Raw genomic sequence first — 21,257 nt, 5'->3', positions numbered from 1 at the left:
CATTAATTTTTATAGAACAATAAATCTAAAAGTACAAATAAAAAAGGTGGGAAACAAAAAGACCTTGTCCCACAAAAACACATCATGGTTATATTGACAGAAAAACTATGCAAATGGAATGAGATAATGGAAAGACCAAAACGGCTTGATCATTATATTCTAAAAGAGCCCTGTAATTAAGGTTTAAAAAATAAATAAATAAACTTGACTGCTCTCCAAAAATGTTGTCTTTTTAAGATTAGCCCTAATTTTGTAGATGCAGATTCTGCCTAGTCACAGTGACTCTCATGTACAATGGATGTGTTCTAGCACGTGAACTCCACCTTTACACATGCAGATTCATAGAAAGTCTCAGACTTTCTATTAATCTGTGCTCTGCTTTTGCCACTCTCTAAGAAAAGCCAAAGAAAGCCCAGACACTGGCGCTGCAGAAAAGCGGAACACTTTCAGACGGGTTCTCCACAGATTACAGCTGATCACTGGGGGTTGCGATAGGGAGGCTCATTATGACTTTATTTTTATTGTCAATGGTTCTTTCTTACAGAAAGCGATTGTCCAAATTTTTGGAGAACTTTGCTCCTATCTGAAAATGTTCTTATACATCTGTCACGCAGGTTCTCAGAAGTTTTCTAAAAAAAATGCAGAGATGTTGCCTAGTCATAGTGATTTCCATAGAACACGTACAACGGATGTGTTCTGGCATGTGACAAGTCTAACAGGGATCCCTTTCCTTCTGTATAACATACAGAGAACCTGTCACCGGGCTCATTGCACATACAGTTATACATTAAAGCTGGATACATTCTGCCAGTGCAGTAACCTCTCCCTCAATGCCAGGCATTAAAAACATGGCAATCATCTTGTGTGTATAAAATAAATATATATATATAAAAAGCATGTATCATCATCGGCTTAGACAAACTGTTAACATACTGGCTATTCTACCCTCAATTATTTAAAGTTAATGAATCATCAGAAAATGTCTTACTGTTCAAATAATTATAGTTGCAGTTCTCATTCTCATCACTGGGGCAAAAACTAAGCCGAGACTTCCTGCTCTGTCTGCGGTGATAAGAGGAGGCCGCTGTAAAGTCATCTGTACAGCATTGCAGCAACATGTAACATCAGTAGATAGAGATGACAATAGCAGTCCCCTGTAGAATGACCACTTCAAAGGTCACAGAGCACAGGGACAGACTATGTCTTTTGCAGTCTATGTCCATGAAGCTTGCTGTAAAAACAGCTCAGACAAGATGGCAGCCCCATAAAAATTATAAAAAAAAAAAAAAAAGAGAAAAAGAAACTACTGTCAGAAAATAGAAACATTAGAATAAAAGAACAACTTTTAGTATCTGACTCAGTAAAAGAAAAATCACTGCAAATACATTCTCTTTGGGCTGGAAACACATACAAGTTTTTTTGAAAAACTGCCACTGTAGTTTGTGAGAAAACCAGAAGAGGATCCAATAGAAAAGAGAAGTCCTGCCTTTATATTGTCCATCCCATTAGAATCCACTTCTGGTTTTGGCACAAAAAAGCAGTTTTCCAAAAAACTGCTGTGTGTGTTTCCAGCCTTAAGGACTGTTCATCCTGACCTTCCTGGCTCACAAATAGAAAGCTAGCACCTAACATTTAAACAAAAAGCTGCAGGAGAAGAGGTAGTAGAAGAAAAGGTCCAAAAAGACTCAGCTGATCATATTTTTCCAGGTACTCTTTATGCACTACGCTAGGTAGCACTGTAATTCAGTATGATACAGAAAGATGAGACCACAACGTTCTGTAAAATATCAAGAAATTTGTTCACCAGTGATAGAATACAGTTCAAAGCAGGTTCAGGGGATTCCGTGTTCAGTACCCTGTGTAATGGAAGAAAATGACCAATTTCACCTGCATGAATAAGTAGCTTTCCCTGGAGCCATAGATATCCAAAAATGGAATCCATTAAGGGTTATAAGCAGCCTTTTTTCCAGAGAGCGTAGCCAACTGACTATAGCAAGAGACAGGAGGTAGAACATTGAATGCTTTACGTATATGAAATGCTATAGCTAGTGTGCACACAGTACAGAAATAGAACTCTTTTGAGTGACAACCCCCTCTACCCTTCCTATTACAGAACTGTACAGTGCTCAAGGCAGAAGGTATACTACCGTAATGGAGGGAAAAATCATTCAAACCTTTTTGGACATTTCAGCTTCTACAGGTTACAAGTCAACATCCATAGAAGAAGGGGCAGCCTCTCCTAAAGGACTGGGTGCAGTGATCTTTTATTGCGAGACTGACCACTTCAGGGTGGCTGGCAGCTGTCCACCATTACCCAGTAACCAAATTTAGTCAGCCTCTATAAACATATTTTATAAGCTGCGGCCATCGGATTCAAAAACCCTGGGTGGCCTTCTAAGATTCATTTAAGAAAGAAATTCAGTGGAGAAGCTGTGGCTATATTCAAAGATTGATCTGTATTAGGCTTATTTTTTGGTTTGTACTGGGTGCATAAAAGTCTTAAGAAGACAGAGACATTTCTGACTTGTTTAACAGATGTTGAGGTCCCTATAAGAAAACACATAGAAAAATTGTTTGTTGCCTTCCGATGATGGACCACTCAGTCCTGAATTTCGACGCCAAAAATTTTAGCTGACAAGTAAAAGAAATGTGTTCTTCTGTACTTTTGCTTGCTGGATCATGCAAATAGACTGATACCTTGCTGGATGTCAGAAAAAAGGGTATGAAAAGAGCTTTGCATTATGTACCATAAAAGTATATTAATTGTGGTGATGCAGGAATATACAATAAATCAAGTATGATATGAGTAGGGTAAAGAAATGTTTGTTGCCACCCAAATCCTCCTAGAGATAACCAAATCTTTTCAGTAGCAGTCCTCGTGTCCCCCCAAGTAGAAGAGGTTTAAAGGTTATCCTCTCAATAGTCCAGATGTCTCAGCCATCAGCTAGACATAAATCTGTCACACTGACTAAGCTTGATCTTCATCCACCTGTGCACCATGGACACACCAAACAACCAGGCTTTTAGGGCTAGATAAGAGATAGCAGCCTACCTACACCCCCATCTTTATTATCATGCACCTGACAGGAGCACGGCAGTCATATGATCACAGAAAGTGAAGCCAATAAAGCTGTGTGCAAGAGACGCACATCCTCAGGGAATAGGATTCACTATTCATTTTACTGACCAGTGAAGCAGAGGCTGTGATATCACGCTAGCTTTTAGCATTCAAGGCATGAGCTATGTTTAGAGATGGAGGATGCTAAAATGACGTTGGAATATTCTGTGCTTCCGATCAATGTAGCTTCTTATTTCGTGGACCATTTACTGCTCTGTAGATGCTAATGTGTTACGGACTGAGGCGGTGGTGATGCCTTGTACAGGCGAAATGAACATACTGACCCCAGATCTGTCGTTGGTATTATTTGTGGTCAACATGAGAAGGAATTGACAGCTAACACTCTTAGAGGGGGAGAAAAAACACACACACACACACACACACACACACACACACACACAGCTGGTGGACTCCTAAAGTCTGAACCATTGTTTCCAGCCCTTGCTGTAGTAATGTGGTATAGTAACTAATCACAATAACAACATATGGCTATAACATGACATAACAAAAAAAATGCTGCAAAAATAATCAATGATTAAATTTAGGATGGGTTAATGATGGAAGGTTAATTTATATATTTAACCAACCTAGCATTTTTAACCACAATCTTACACACATCTATTATACTAACGTTATTTTGGAGAACCTGTTTTAGCACTAGAGATGAGTGAACCTGAGCGTGGGCCATTTGATTACCAGAGTCTAGAGAAGTTGGATGCAGCCCTAGAGTGTCCTAAAAACATGGATACAGCCTATGGCCACGTTCACACGCTGTATATGTTAGTTAGTTTTTGCAAGCTGCAATAAGGGACGTTGTTTTGCTTACCCTGAAGTGTATAAGAACAACAGCCGTGATGTATACACACTGTATATACTACAGCCTGTGTTCTATGAGATCGTACAAAATAATTGACAGGTCTATTTTGTGCGGCAACTATTCAGTGAACAGTGGCTATACAAAATAGCTTGTGCTCACAGTGTAAAGTACAGCTCCTGGCCGTACTTTACATTGTGGTTTATGGCTAATTTGAGTGCGGGCACACGCGAATGTGTTTGCATTCCAATTCAAATAACGTAATGTTCATCCGGCTGATACTACAGTATTGGCTGGGTGAACATCTCAGACATCAGCTGTTGTTTGACCCGGCTGGGTCAAACATGTGTGAACATAGCCTATGGCTGTACCCATGTTTTCCAGGCAGCCTTAGGGCCCTATTACACCAACAGATAATCTGATAAGCCAAAGCCAGGAATGAATTTGAAAAGAGGAGAAATCTGTCTTTCCTTTATTACCTGCTCTCTTTTTATAATCCGTTCCTGGCTGTCACTCAAAAAATCTGTCAGATAATCTGCTGGTGTAATAGGGCCCTTAGAGCTAGATACAAATTCTTCAGCCACTAGTAATCAAATGCCTCAAGCTCAGGTTTAGACAAACTTGACCATGCTTGTTCACTCATCCCTATATAGCCCCTAAAACACCATACCCCAATAAAGCAAAATTTATGAAGTCAACAAATAGAATAAAACCCACTGTATACAAATTACTAGTGAAGAGTCATTGGGTCGATGGCATGATAATGTGTCACATAATCCAGTTTCTAAACTTACCCCCCAAGGTTATAATCATACACCCCTAGCCATGTTACATTACTACCAGCCCCCTCCAAATCTCCAAAGCACAGTTTTCATGCATTTGTTTTACAGAAAGGAGTCCAGCTTCACTGCGCATGTCCAAGTAGTACGAGGCAAAACTCACGTATGTGAGATCTGGTGGTGTCCCAATCTGGGTTCGGAGAAATAACCACTGGGGATTTATCACACCAGTGGAGCAGTTCGCTATTGCAACTAATTAAATGAAAGTTGCAATTGATTGGTTGCTATGGGTAACTGCTCCCTTGCACAAGGTTTGCTAAATCTCCCCCTTTGTAATTGTTCCTGACAGCACCATCACCCCCTTGACTTTGCTGAAATTAGTATACAGCATACACTGCTGATTTTATAGATTTTGCTGCATTTGAAAGCTGTCCGATTCCCTTTAAGAATGACTATGACCGAACCTAGAGGCGGACTTATAGGTATCGCTGACACAACTTATGCTATTTTTAGAGCAATACACCATGTAAAACATGACAAGCTCTCCAGAATGAGGACAAATGTGTGCAAAGCACGCTCCCCTGCATCGCTTCGATTTCTATGCTAAACACTGCTGCACATTGCTGTCAGCTCTGACGTCCATGCAGCTCTGTACTGCCTGCATATCATGTCTCTGCAGTGGTAGGAAATATGTTCACCATCACATGTGAGAGAAGAGGAGGTAGAGAACAATCAGTCTGATTGTGCTGCATGGAGGCTGCAAATTTTCCACTTCAAGTCGATCACATGAGAAACTGCAATTCTGCTCTAAAAGTAGCGAGCAGAAGGATGCGAGTGGTCGCCCCCCCAGGAACATCAGGAGGGTTTTGTTTGGAATCATGCCTTTAAAAGGAAATCACAAAAAACCCTCTCCCAGCAGAACAGAGCAGTAAAGAGAAGAGGCAGCGCCTTACAACCCCTCTCATGCATTCCAGTCTGATACAGAGTCACAAGACTTGTCACACAGCACTTTAGCCAGCAATGGAACGCGATCTAAATCTGGAAATCCTGGCCTAGCGCTCTTAGAAACCACATACAAGGAAGCAGTCACTCGCACCCTCCTCATGGCCTGAGATCTCTGCACTAGGGTTTTTATGGTGGAAATGCTTCCCTATGCTTTGTTCTGCTTTGGGTGATTCATTGTAGATCTCCAAAAAGGAAGAAAAAAAAAATACAAAGCAACGGAACTGAACGTTTGACACACATCCATGTGGGCAATAATGCTATAGTCAAGGGGAAAATAACAAACCTCAGGCGCTGTGGCAGACGGGCTTGCAATGTTCCAGATTTTCATGACTGCGTTTATTCTTATGTAGAATGGAGGACACCCAGAAAACGCTACTTTGTCAGGGCGTCTTCCATTGTCCAGCCTTGACTGCTGTTTTGATGACCTGAACTGACAAGTGTCATCAAACCCACAGTCAGGCCAGGACTTACGTCAGTAATGCAGATACAAAAATACAACTGGAATATACTCACATGACACCAGCCTTTAGCCATTTTTTTTCTATGAGGACTTTATCTGGGGTGTGTAAACAGGGTATAAAAAACAAAAATCTCTCGAAATAGGATAATAAATGCAAATGGATTTGATAAAGATATAGGTGAATGAACCCCAATTGTGTCAGTGTTACATGCATCCAGTAAAAGAGCTTCTTATGGAGTATGGGGATGATGGGGGGGGACATTTGTGCATTGTCCTACACAACTTAAGTATGTTAAAGAATATGCCCGCTGCAAATTATGTTAAAGTGTACCTGTTATAAAGTACAGTGACCCGTCTGGGTGAAATCTATTCTGCCACCAGAAATTTGGGTATCAATGGATACGACCATGCCGGGTCAGAACTGTGCACAAGCTTAAGCGGATCAGAAAGGGGGTCGTGCACACTACCAATCCAGTGTGGTTGTATTCATGGATACCCAAACTTCTGACAGCAGATTGGATTTCTCGCTGATCGGGCCAGTGCTAAATCTTTGAGTACAGGTAGACAAAATTCCATAAAGGTTTTACAGTTTGCAATGTCTACCGTCAGTCATATGGTCCTGTAGCAAAAGGTACTAAGCAGAATCAGAGTCTAATACCACAATGGATATAGATCTTGACAGCAAAGCAGCTCTGCTACTGTCAATGTAGTCATGCCGGCCATAATCTACACATTGCTTTAATACAGTGCTTCTCAAACTGTGAGGCGCCCCCTAGTGAGCCAACCATTTCTCTTGCTCTGGCTGGTTTTGAAACGGAAAATAAAAAGGTAGACTAAGCCATGTATGTCCTTTTTGCCTGGCTTTCCTCCATAGATGGTGAACCCTAGGCATTACATTGGTATATCAGATAGGGCCCCAGCAGAAAGTCACGCTGTAATCGATAATGCTTATTAAAAGCATAAAACACCATATAAAAAACACTGATATCCTGTGCTGTATTTCTCGTTACTGGCAAAAAAAAAAACTGATTATAAAAGATACCATGAAAATATACTAGTCCTATTCGCACCCGGCAATGTTGATGGAGTCCGAACATCATGTCCGTACAGGAAAATATCACAGTAGGCATCTCTCACGTTTAGTGCTGCAGCTTTTAAAAATATGCGCGTAGGATGGGGACTCGTGTGAGTGAGAAGGCGTAGGATAGAATTAGAACAGCAACAGCAGGGTTAGACTTGCCTCTTCTCACAGAATATGTATAATAATCCATAGAGTTGAATGCGGTTTGTCTGCTGCGGCTGTGTGACAGTACACAGCGTACGTGCAGGATTACTTCCTCATACATTTGCAGACAGTCAGGAAGCCTGGTTTGCATACATATACATCCACCCTACAGGTAAAATCAGCTGCAGCCAGCACCTGTCCTCTCGCCCGTGACACCTTTCCTAGTCTTTGTTAATGATCTGCAGGAAATGAAAAAGCACCAAGGGTCTCCAGGGAGGGGGGATACTGGGAACCAATCATGGTAAATGCTTGGCTGCCCTTAAACTTTCAATGAATAACCTACATTTTATTTAACCAAGGTCGTTCCCAGTGCCTATAGCACTGAAAGTTTAACTGAACATAGCAGCACGTGATAGATTATTAGCTTTCGGTGGCCTGTGGCCTTGTGTAGATCCTATAGAAGCCAGCAATAAGGTTTACATGGCAGCTAAACAGGCTTGTCCCTGGGTTTATGAGATTGATCACCAGATAACTAGTAGATAATCTGCATCCTTCCTCCTATACCAACATCAATGTCTCGCTTCTCTGAACTTCATTCGGCACATGAATAGTTACCGGGAATGTAAAGGGTATTGCTGTACTCACTTGTCATCAAAACCCCATTTATTACATTAGGAAGAATTGTGGTACATCATGTACATCTGAGAAACACCCATGCTGCCAGCTTGCATTCACAATTACCAGTACAAATAATATGATTTATGGAGCCCAATAGCGGCATTGTACCAAACTAATCATGCGGATTAATCACACAGAAAACAGATCGAGCTTGTTTGGACTGCACTGTTACCGCTCTATGATACAAGTAACCACAGAGAAATCTGATAAGGGTCGGATCTGCCCTTAACCAGACATCATTAAGGCGCAGAAAGCCATTGAGGTGACACAGCTGGCAGAAGCAACCGAATCGCTTTATTCAAATAAATTAAGGGATTTCAAATGGGTAGATTGACTTGCTCAAAATTTAATACTAGTACCAATCTTAAAGAAGGCTTGAGCATTGTTCATCCAGGGATCCCCGGTTCATAAATAGGTCACAACTAATGTGGTGTAGACTAGGAAGTGATGAGGGCCAAATTGAGATGGCTAGACAAAGGCATCTCTTGTATGAGATGCCTTGTGGGGTATTCCTGGTACCTACTAAAGTGGTCTAAGGAAGAATTGGTGAACAGCAACCAAGAAGTGGAAGCCTAAAGGCGCTATCACTCGAATTGATTATCGGCCGTTATAGACGACAATTGTCTTGTGTAATAGAAGACAACGATCAGCCAATATGAACGATGTCGGCTGACCGTCGTCTGTCGTCTTTCAACATGTTGAAAGAAAAATGACTAGCGATCTGTTGCAGTGACTCCATGGAATAGGAGCAGTGGCAGCAGATCGCTGCTATCTTCTATGGGCTGCCCTGATGATTTAGTGATCACCCAGGCAGCCCCGCAGCACTTGCCTGCTCGCTGCCAACACCTGTAATAGCACTGGCAGCAAACGGGGAACGAGGTGCAAGTGAGCACTAACAGTGCTCGTTTGCTCTTCATCGCCCCATGTAATAGGGGCTCAAGGCTCATCGATGCATACAGGGAATGGAGCTAGCCTGATCTCACAGGAAAAAATTTGAAAAAGTTAACCCTGAACACCTTTAAAAGCCTTGTGGAGCCTGTAGATCAGTGGTCAAAGCAGTCTGTAGCTCGAGGGGAACCTACAAAATAGTAGGTGTTATCAATGCTTTGTCTGATCTGTGAATCTGCATGTGGTTAACTCTGCTACAGTGATTTATGTAAAACATGTTCACAGAGGAAGGCCCAAAACACTTGCAAGGACCTAAGATCAGTATAAAAATAGAGTTTTTAGTTTGTTGCTACAAGCGACCAGATGCCCTCTGATCCTGTGTGATTGTATCGTGTGTAAAATAGGTAGCGAATCAGAAACAGGTCATGGGCAGGATATGGGGTCGTGTAAAATAACTAACACAGGCTTTAGTAGTATAGCGCCACCCAGAGACCAAGAACTCTGATTGGCACTTTCTACTGTCTCAGTGACCCTTGTATTATTGCTGTAGCCAAATGGGATCTAATATATTACTAAATATAACATACATAAAATTCCTTGAAATGTGTTTTATAGTTACTGGTGTCAAAGTTCAGGAATTGCAGCAAATGTTACAAATCCTGTTCCGAGCTTATTCCAATTATGTTACCAAAGGTTGTCGAGGATTCTGAAAGTCTCTGCAAAGTTCAGAATGATTCTGTATCGTCCTAATGCATTCTTAGCCTTCCATCCTTAAAACAGAAACCATTTGCACAAATGTCAAGGAGTTCATTGGGAAAGTTTCGGCTTGTAGTGTACAAGACTTGCTCAGGGCTTCTGAGAAATATTCTCCACTTCCAGGGATACTGATTAGAATGCACAGACATCAGGACAAAGGCTGCAGCCACTAATCTAGAGTCAATAGCATATCAAGGCTTGCATACTCCACTTCTACTCTGTCTCAGAGCCATCGGCACTGGGCTCCAGGCAAGAGTAATGTGGCATCCAAGGTTCAGTTGCTGCTTGAAAAAGCTGTCACTATGAACTATAAACATGTCACTTTTTTTCTTAAAAATGTCATGTTTGGCTGAGTCTTCAAGTAGTGTAGTCATAATGGGGACAAGATGGTTTATTTAATGCAGCTGTATAGTTGATCGGTTATTAACAGGACACCAGCACATTGGGACAATAAGAAATAACAGATCTATACTTATCTTCATTTGGATTTTTATATAATCGTGAACTGTCAAATGTGTACGGGGGCCTCCTTACCTTCCCCATACAGATAATGGCTGCGGATTACCTCTCCTCTCTCAATCCAAAACACCTGAATGCTCAGCTAAGCAGAGAGTTCATGTGTATGGAGGTAACAGAAAAGACAGCTGGCTGTCTGACAGCTATTACATTGGTACCTTAAAGAAAACCAATCACCACCAAAACAACCCTGCAGTGTTACATATAGTGCTATAAAAGGCCCCCAGCACATATTCTGACAATACTAGACCTTAAAGTGACTGTACCCCCAGGCCCAGGCTGAAGGACTGGAGGCAGGCCGACACACCCTTAGTGGGAGGAAACCCCCGCCCTTCTATGATAGGGTTCGATTGATTCTAAGTCATGTCAAGTCATGGAGGGGCTGGAGTTCCTTTCCACTAAGGGTGGGTCGGCCCGCCTCCAGTGCTTCAGCCTGGGCCTGGTGGTACAGTCACTTTAAAAAAGAACTTTTTTTTTCACATGCCACATGCTATTAATCTTTAGCTAGTCATCTGGGCGGTCCTCTTAGGCCAAGTAGTCACGGCTGGTGGAAGATTTCAAGAGGCCTGATTACAATTGCAGGGCTTGCAGAGTCACAAGGGGGGGGGGGGCTCCTGTAATCTTGTATGGACGCGGATGGCGTCACTAGGCCGGACATGAGAGTATGCCAGTGTCTAATCTATAGACTGTTTCGGCTACAGCCTTGCTGTGGCGTTGGTGTGCATACAGGACGGCACCCCTCCAAGCTCTGCAACTGTAATCACGGCTTTCTGGGTGTGATTACAGCACAAATCTCCCACCAGCTGTGAATACTTGGCTAGAGAGGACTGCCCAGATGACTAGATAGAGGTATTTAACATACGGCACAGGAAGTTTTCAGGAGGCTAGGAGGAGAGCTGGTAGCCAATAGTTTTATAGTCAGAATCAGTGCTGACGGCTTTATAGCAATGTATGTAGTGCTGCAGGACTGTTTTGGCAGCGATTGGTTCCCTTTAAGTGCATGGCTGACCTGCTTAAAATTATCTGGATAGGAATGGGAACATTAGAAGGTAAACCTGACCCTACAAATGAGGTTAAAATAAGCTGAACTGACTGTGACCTCTTCCAGGCATAATCTAATGTGTATGGAAGCTAGTCCCCATAGCAGTCACTGGAGACTGTATGAATTAAACATGCCTTTAAGAGGTCCTTAAAGGGTCTGTCCAGGATTAGAAAAACACAGCTGCTTTCTTTAAAAAACAGCTCCACACTTGTCCACAGGTTGTATCTGCAATTCTAACCCAGCAACACAGAGATAAATGGGCAAACCTGTAATACCACTCACAGCCTGTTGATAGGTGTGGCGCTTCCCCCCCCCCCCCCCCCCCAAAAAAAAAAGCAACCATGTTTTTCTGATTCTTGGTAACCCTTTTAATAACCAATTGAATCATATTGTGTCGGCCTATGGATCACCTAAAACAGGGCTCCAGATGGCGACCAAAATGGTCGCCAATGCGACTGCCATTTTGCAAATGGCGCCCAGATTTATTAATCTGGGCGCCATTTGCGACTGGCCCCGGCGGCGGCGCGCTGTCTCTTTAAGATGCGCGGCTGCCGGGGGTGTCCCGTCCTATCCCCGGCAGCGCGGCGCATCAGTGAGCTGCCTGGGGCCCTGACTTCCGGCACAGGAAGCGCACGTCAGAGACGCTTCCTGTGTCAGAAGTCACAGCCCCGGCGTACACTGACGCGCCGCGCTGCCGGGGATAGGACGGAACACCCCCGGCAGCCGCGCATCAGCCGGGGACAGCACCTAAAGAAGAAGAGGATCGCCGGGGGAGCGGGTTGTCAGGTGAGTTTGTTTGTTTTTTTTTTTTTAAATATTGCTTAGCATAGAGGAAAGGGGGGGGGGGCTTTATTATGGGGGGAAGAGAAGGGGGGCATCTATAATGGGGGGAGAAGAGGGGCCATCTTTAAGGGGGGGAGAGGGGGCCATCTATAAGGGGAGGGGGTATCTATAAGGGGGGAGAAGAGGGGGCATCTATAATGGGGGGGGGAGAGGGGGCATCTATAAGGGGAGAGGGGGCATCTATAAGGGGAGGGGGTATCTATAAGGGGGGAGAAGAGGGGGCATCTATAATGGGGGGGGGGAGGGGGCCATCTATAAGGGGAGGGGGTCATCTATAAGGGGGGGAGAAGAGGGGGCATCTATAATGGGGGGGGAGAGGGGGCATCTATAAGGGGAGGGGGTCATCTATAAGGGGGGGAGAAGAGGGGGCATCTATAATGGGGGGGGAGGGGGGTCATCTATAAGGGGGGGAGAAGAGGGGGCATCTATAATGGGGGGGAGAGGAGGGGGCATCTATAAGGGGAGGGGGTATCTATAAGGGGAGGGGAGAGGGGGCATCTATAATGGGGGGAGGAGGGGGCATCTATAATGGGGGTAGAGAGGGGGCATCTATAAGGGGGGGGGTCATCTATAAGGGGGGGAGAAGAGGGGGCATCTATAATGGGAGGGGGTATCTATAAGGGGGGGGGGGAGAGGGGGCATCTATAATGGGGGGGGGGAGGGGGCATCTATAATGGGGGTAGAGAGGGGGCATCTATAAGGGGGGGGGGTCATCTATAAGGGGGGGAGAAGAGGGGGCATCTATAATGGGAGGGGGTATCTATAAGGGGGGGGGGGAGAGGGGGCATCTATAATGGGGGGGAGGAGGGGGAATCTATAATGGGGGTAGAGGGGGTCATCTATAAGGGGAGGGGGCCATCTATAAGTGTAGGGCAAACTGGCTGCAGACACTGGGAGATAGATATATGCACAATTATTATTATCAGGGCCCCTCAGGTGTCTGTATTGTAGGGGGTCACTTGCATTAGTCACTAGGTGAGATATATCTATCTATATACACATCTTGTGGGGGGGGGGTCACTATGGCTGCAGTCAGAAGTCTAGCTCAGTATGTATAGACTGTTGCAAGCTTTTAAAGGGAACCTGTCACCCCCGATGCCGGGGTGACAGGCTCCCAACCCCCCGTTAGAACCCCCTATACTCACCTCATCGCGCCGGGTCCCGCTTCTGAAGATGGTCAGGTCACGGAGATCTCAGCCGCTGCAGCCTGACGCGCACACTGAGAGATGAGTCCAATGCTCATAGAGAATGACGGAGCGCTGGACTCTCCCGTCATTCTCTATGAGCATTGGACTCATCTCTCAGCGCACGCCGGGCTGCAGCGGCTGAGATCTCCGTGACCCGACCATCTTCAGAAGCGGGACCCGGCGCGATGAGGTGAGTATAGGGGGTTCTAACGGGGGGTTGGGAGCCTGTCACCCCGGCACGGGGGTCGACAGGTTCCCTTTAAGTTCAAGTTCAGAAGAGTAAGCCTCATTAGAAGGCTAGCCAAGTGAGGCTGAAGTACTGAGTCAGACTGAAAACGTTCAACATGGAAACTTGCAACTTGACAACCATATACAAACTAAGAAAAGAAAGGATCTAAAGGAGGAGGATGCTGCCGTGGCCTCTGCACACAGTAAGTCCCATTTAACATAACATTAATTTTACATGGTTTAAAATGTTGGCGACCAAATATTCTATTTGGCGCCTAAATTTTTCAGGTTAGGAGCCAATGGCTCCTAGGTAAATTTTTTAGTCTGGAGCCCTGTAAAACTTGGGTTTGGGTACATGGCTGTCATGAAGCCATTACATCTGTTTATTGGCATATGTGACAAGATATTTTCCAGCACTCCAATACACAGTTTAGCGAGTGAATAAATTGCTAAGGCACCGATCACAACTATTGAAATCCAATACAGTGTTTAATTCACAGCTAAAAAAAAAAAACACCACAGAAACTATAAATTGTATGAGAAACTTTAATCATTTCATAAGCAGCACAGGAAAATGTGGCAATGCCCATCACAAGTCTAATAAATCTGCAGTTTTGTCACATTCTGTGAAGCAAGCAGCAGGAGGCTGAGGGTGCTGCCAATTACACGGAGATGGTGAAAATTACTTATTGTTATTCTTTGTGCATCTACTCAACAGGGAACAAAGGCATAAGAGGTACTATGGCAGTGCTGGGCATATCTGGGAAGTGCCTGCAACACCGTAGCTGATGGCCAACATGTCGAGGATTCGGTAAAGATTTTACAAGTTGAAATTTAAAGTGGATTACAGTAAAATACAGCAGACATAGATGATGGTATAGAAAACGCATCCACATACTAAAAAGATATGGCGACTTACACCTGAGCAAATTAAAGTCCATTGAGTTATATATTTGTTTTACAAGACTCATGAGCAAATCAGACCTGGCCTTTGAATCTTGCTGCTGATGTGGACTTGCTAAACAGCATTTACTCCTGGCATCTGGAGAAGTTGGGGCTGCCAGGACAGCCTATCCATGTTTTCTAAGCCCCTCTAGAGCGGCATTCAACTTCTCCAGACACCAACTTCTCGTTCGTATTCGGAGAGTGTTGCCGAAACACTAACAGTTTGGCAAATCTGCTCAACACTAGTTGGTATAGTCCAAATGGAAATAAAGCAGCTCACCGCTTTTCTTATCGATACTAAGCATGGAGCACAGGACTGCTGTGTGGCAATGCAGCCATTCAGGATACTGGAAATGGATATCCAAATCCAGTCCAAGGTACCAATGCAAATATCTTTATTGGTATAAAAATGAACATTCCATAGTCCAACAAACCAACATGTTTCAGGCTGCATCTAAGAGCGTGCAGCCCGAAACATGTCAGTTTGTTGGACTATGGAGTGTTCGTTTTTATACTAAGTAAATTCCGCAGCAAAAATAATCTGCCATGTCTCATATACCCATAAAAGCACTTTATGAAAGGTTACGGTAGGATTGTTATTCCTAGGATCAAATGTATTCTCCATTGTACCCATCTGTTATCACACATCTCAACTTCGCCAACAGAAGTCCCCAATATATGAAGCACTGCTATGTCACCCACAGCCATCTTTCCTTACAATATGCAGAAACCACTTCATCAAAAACATAACACAAAATGTCAGAAGTATGTGGTGAATGATTCAATAAAAAAAACAGAATAATAAGCCCTGAAGCCCCAGCCTCCCACTAATAAACTCCAAAGAGATTTATAGAACACAATGTAAATCCCTTTAGCAGACTTGCAAGGCTTACTTCACTTCTGTTACCGGTTAACTAGCGCCTGCAGGTCTGCATTATCGCTACCTACTTGTAAAGTCATTACATACCATCCCCATGCCTAGCACGGTGGTATCTAGCTCCTGATAAATATGCCGGCCGCACTCTGGAATATGCGCTGGTTAATCAGTTGTTAGTGAACTCTGTGCCACCGAGCCAACTTATATGAGGTGTACTGAAGGTTAGCGAAGTAGATTTCCATTCCCACATCTACAACCACCACAAATCAGGAGCTTTTTATTTCAAGCAAAAGACACAAATTGTATTTTAATAGTGAATTGCAGGTGTAAACCAGTCTATTAACCTGCAAGAGAGAGCAATACAGGTTCACAAAGTGGATTTACTGCTACTATAAGCAAATTCAATGTTGTCGCCACTCTTGTAAAGTAGAAGTTGTAAAACATCTCAATTCAGTAGTTTACTATAAAAGTAAAAAATATAAACCTACGGAATATGAATTATTAAATATTTGATGGCTTTTTCTTACTACTCAGAAAATTTGCGGCCTACAAATGCCTTAGTGAATGGCCTGCAACAGAGCACATGTTAGAGAGGAAGAGACATCTAGGAGGAAGCACACTGCTCTGCCGCCTCATGTCCTTCATATCACTGCATGCAGTCAAGCAGACTTTGCTCTAGCTGCCTCCATTCACATATCAGTGAGTAGTAAGGAGGAGGCCGGCGGGGGGCGGGTGTAAAGGGGGCTGGTGAGGTAGTAATAGGGACGTCAGGACATACGCCTTCCATTTATAATTTACAATAGCAAAGCATGTGACTGCTCCAGGAAGCCTTACACGCAGTTGCATCAGAGACTACACAGTCCTGCGACACGCAAGCAGAAGCACATGCCACTCTTGCCTTATGACACTTGCACCTAGGCATTACCAGCCAACTGCTGACCACACATACGCTGGGTAATATTTTACCAGGCGGCTTAGACTATTTAATCACTTTTGCAACATCCATTCAGCCAGACCAGCAAAGGGATTAACATGCAGGGTTATATTTCCACTCGATCTCTAATCTCATTTCATGTAGCTTTAGGCTGCGAGGCTGAGAAGCAATAAACTGCATGCTTGGGGCCTACACAGAGAGCTCTACATATGGAGATGAAATAAACATGGTAGAGCAATGACTGGGCCCACAGTGCTAACATATGATAAAACAGTCACATATTATGCCCATAGGGATGTATAGAAGATGTCACAGGCAGTGCCCTGCTAATCTCCAGTCCATTGTGTGTTAATCTAATCCAGGTTTTACAGTTTCCCGCTACTACTGCTGTTTGTGAGACTTATTACACTCATAACCTTTGCTCCCCGTAATCTTTGAATGGAGCCTTAGGTCTTTGATACTAAAGGCAGACACTAAATATTGTGTCATATTATTATATTGTGACATTACAAATGCTGAAGAAATTCCAATTCTTGCCCCATAAAATTTCATCCATGATGACTAGCTATGATTTGTTCTGTATAGTCTATCCCTATGAAACACATGTATATTCCATTTGAAAGAATAAGCATAGGTTAAATGAGCGAGTTTAGCCTGATGTCAGTTACGGTACACAGCATGGTTTCACCAAGAGTAGTACGGCACCTTTGTGCACCCATATCATGGCCACAAGGCCCAACCACCTGCGCTCAAGCTGGTATGTACAGCATTAATACAGCCGAAAATGTGCACCATGTTACACTTGTGTGAAACCAGTCTTGCCTCCATAAAGTTGTTTGGGCCAGCAGCTATTAACCACAATTCACCAAGCTGCTTGTGGGCATCCCCTAATGTGGCGACAGGTGGCTTAACAGACACCAATATACTAGCCAGCAGCCATTTGACCAATTCCCTGACCTTAGAGACAGGCCAAATACTCTACATTTCCTGGTAGATCTGCAGTATATACATAGGAGCCAGGTATCCATTACACCTAGAGATTTGTATCCTAGACCTAACTTCTTGGGTTGTTTAGTTCCTACTGTCTGTCCATCAAAAAACCATATTGGCCATTCTAGAGGAAATCTGCTCCAAACCCAATTCTTCTAAATCTCCTCCAAATGCTGTACAATGGATATCAACCTTTAGTGAAGGTCTTTTAATCCTCAGCATGTCAATTTTGTTGCAGAGAGTGTATAGATTAGATGAAGAATTGTCACACTGAATGCTATGGGGGACACAATATCTGTCTACGAGTCTGTATCCTCTATGCAGCAGAATCTGCAGATGAGAATATGACCCTTAAGCGCTATACTCACCTTCTCAATCCTCTGGAGCTCATGGCGACACATCCCCGATCCCTGCACAAATGGCATGCTCTACAAGTCTTTATTGGGGTCTGCTAAAGAGGGAAGTATAGTCACAGAAGCTCCAGGGGATCAGTAAGGTGAGAGATGGTCAGAACCCTGAACCACCAGGGACATTTGCTACTACAGATTTCTGCACATCCTTGATGTACAAGTAAACCAATGCAATAATAATGATACGCCATATTGAACCTATTAGGGGTAAATGAAACATAGTCTAGGCTGCAGTAAAAAGGTAGAGCTATGGGGATCAAGACTGAGGTAAGAGGGCATTGACTATGTTTGTTTACATATCAACATGGTAACTACAGATCAATACATTTAATGGCTCCTTCTACACAGATAGAGGCACAATGGTGCAATCCTCCAGCTTAACATTAATAAGCCTGAGCATATCTTGCATAAGGCAGCTATGCATTTGTTGCCCAAACATTACCCATCATTTACAAGCATCAACCCAAGGACCTGATCAGTCTAGCTGGAGTAAGATGCCATCTGAAGCAGCCGCAGCAGTCTTAGTGGAGATGATTCATGCAATCACGTCTCCATCCATTATAAATGTCAATATAGCAGGATTTCTCTGCCTATAATAATAGCCTGGAGCAGGCTGCATCACACACATGCCCAGAACAGCTCCGTTTTGTAACCACTACTCTGCGCTGCTGTTATGAAACCAACACTAGTGACACTAACATAACCGTGTATGCTGTCTGTAGACCCGGGGACACCATTACTATGGAGCCAGCACTGGGTAGCCACTTCCTCACATCACACCACCTGGCAGGATCAGGATATATCTACCTGGCAGGATCAGTATATAGCCAGGCATTATATAACATTGCACAAGTGCTTACTACTATACACACTTCTGTCTACAGCTGCTGCCTGTAATGTACAGTATTACAGAGATAGACGCTTTAAACCGACCATAAGACTGGCACAAAGACGATCCTTATGTTATAGATCTACCCCCTAATCCCAACACGACTCCTCAGACTCGGAGTTTCACAATATCCATGTAATAGCCATCTAAAAGGCTATGTTCAAGCGTAGGATGTTTCCATTGTAGTTTTTCATGTGACCATAGCCTTGGACTACTCCATAAATGTGTAGTCTTATGTAAACAAATAGTATGCCTAATGACAAACTCCACTCTACTGTATCAACTGTTGTTGCAGGTGGAGGAGGCAGGATGGAAATGTGATATTGCTTCTACATTAGATACACACAGCTTGTGTAACATCTTCTAGAGCAGGGCTCCCCTGCTGCTGCAAAACTACAACTCCCAGCACGCCCGAACAGCTGTTGGCAGTCTGAGCCTGCTGGGAGTTGTAGTTCTGGAATAGTTGGAGCACCACACTACAGGTCTGTACAATACAGAGTCAAGCATGGAAAATGAGAAAGAAGCCAAAAACATGGCGTATGGTAGGACATAAGGGCAGCAATGTGATGGGCAGCAATGGGTCTATAGATAAGCATGGCGTATGGTAGGACACACGGGCAGCAATGTGATGGGAAGAAATGGGTCTATAGATAAGCATGGCGTATGGTAGGACATAAGGGCAGCAATGGGTCTATAGATAAGCATGGCGTATGGTAGGACACACGGGCAGCAATGTGATGGGCAGCAATGGGTCTATAGATAAGCATAACGTATGGTAGGACACTAGGGCAGCAATGTGATGGGCAGCAATGGGTGTATAGATAAGCATGGCGTATGGTAGGACATAAGGGCAGCAATGGGTCTATAGATAAGCATGGCGTATGGTAGGACACACGGGCAGCAATGTGATGGGAAGAAATGGGTCTATAGATAAGCATGGCGTATGGTAGGACATAAGGGCAGCAATGGGTCCATAGATAAGCATGGCGTATGGTAGGACATAAGGGAAGCAATGGGTCCATAGATAAGCATGGCATATGGTAGGACATAAGGGCAGCAATGGGTCCATAGATAAGCATGGCATATGGTAGGTATCATACTGCTATTTTGGGTTCACCTGCCATCACCCCTAGCTCTGCCCCTCAGGTGGCACTGGTAGAAGGACACATATTGGGTCTATAAGGATAGTGCCCACACCTATAGGCATGAGGAGCCATAGGATGTAACGCCTAGCACAGTGCCCAGCACCAACCACACATTATCTATGGGAGAGGAAGTCAATATAGGGAATAGATCACAACAAAGTAACAAGAGCCGCAGCTGCCAATATCCTGCCAGCCTGGGCTATTACTGGTGTAATCCGTGCCCACCGCCATGCCTGGCACCGGGGAACTGTGCCCGCCACATGGACACAGGATTACCGGAGTGACTCACACAAGCGGCTCCCATAGGCAGAGGCCGGCTACACGCCCCCTCCAGCACCGCATGATACATCCTGCTGAAAACCGCATGGGAAACCGGGGCAACAGAACGCCGGTGCCAAGCGCCAGGACACGGGCACGGTGTATAGAGCCCGGGCACTGAGCACACACGTCCCCCCGGCGCTCTGGGCGCTCCACGTGTCAGGTGACGGGAATGAATGAAGTTGACAGCCTGTTCACACACTGCGGCGCGCCGGCCGGTCTGCACGGGGCACAGACGGCACTCCACGTGGGGAGCTGTGAGGAAGCAGGGGGCACACCAGCATATTAGGGGCACGGCACGCACATGGGGGGCAGCAGAGGGCTCGGGAAGAGTGGGGGGGGGCATGCCGGGCAGGCGGAGGGGCACGGAGGGCTCTGCACCAGCTGTAGCGGGTATAAAGTGCCGGCACCCTAAATATCCCCCAAGAAGCGGTAGAACATGGGGTGTCTGCAGGAAAATGGGGCGCCCCACCTGTCACTGGTGCATCTACGGCAAGTAACGTGCACTGCATGCAGCGGCGGAGGCTCTGCCCCCGGGGGGCTGCTCTTACCGGGCTGTCAGTCAGGTAACTGAACACGAAGGACTCGAGCGCTTCATCCAGCAGTGTGCTGCAGTCCGCCATCTTCAGCGAGTGCAGCTCCCAGACTGAGGAGAGAGAAGAGCTCAGTGAGGAGGAGGAGGCGGCAGAGGGAGGGGGTGCCGGCAAGGGGAGGGCACAGGGGCCGGGGCAACGCACCGCTCCGCTGCCACTACACCGCTTCACCGGAGACCTTTGTCCTACATTACCCGGGGCTGCCGCCACTGCGCCGCCCGGGCGAGAGAACCACCCCAGCTGCTGCGGAACCTCTTAGAGGTGACAGGTATCTGCCCAGCAGTTATATAACTGGTGCACAATACACTATAGGGATTCTCTATATCCTCAACAATACTACAGCTGCTGCAGAACCTCTTAGAGGTGACAGGTATCAGCCCAGCAGTTATATAACTGGTTGTGCAATACATTATAGAGGTTCTCTATATCCCCAACAATACTACAGCTGCTGCAGAACCTCTTAGAGGTGACAGGTATCAGCCCAGCAGTTATATAACTGGTTGTGCAATACACTATAGAGGTTCTCTATATCCCCAACAATACTACAGCTGCTGCAGAACCTCTTAGAGGTGACAGGTATCTGCCCAGCAGTTATATAACTGGTTGTGCAATACACT

General features: G+C 44.8%; 1 protein-coding gene across 2 annotated transcripts in view; it reads right to left on the bottom strand.

Annotated features, from left to right (window-relative positions):
- The window catches only part of PPARGC1B (PPARG coactivator 1 beta), a 77,313-nt gene extending 56,628 nt beyond the window's left edge, over window positions 1–20,685 (bottom strand). For both annotated transcript variants that reach the window (XM_069972405.1, XM_069972414.1), the window contains exon 1: window positions 20,599–20,685. In XM_069972405.1, the coding sequence (XP_069828506.1) occupies window positions 20,599–20,670 (72 nt within the window). In that variant the 5' untranslated portion in view covers window positions 20,671–20,685. The remainder of the gene's footprint in view (window positions 1–20,598) is intronic.
- Window positions 20,686–21,257: the final 572 nt, after the last annotated feature.

This window comes from Dendropsophus ebraccatus, chromosome 1 (genome assembly GCF_027789765.1).
Source record: "Dendropsophus ebraccatus isolate aDenEbr1 chromosome 1, aDenEbr1.pat, whole genome shotgun sequence".
Lineage (NCBI taxonomy): Eukaryota > Metazoa > Chordata > Amphibia > Anura > Hylidae > Dendropsophus > Dendropsophus ebraccatus.
The sequence above is the reverse complement of the archived record's forward strand: the minus strand, read 5'-3'. Positions and strand labels throughout refer to the sequence as shown.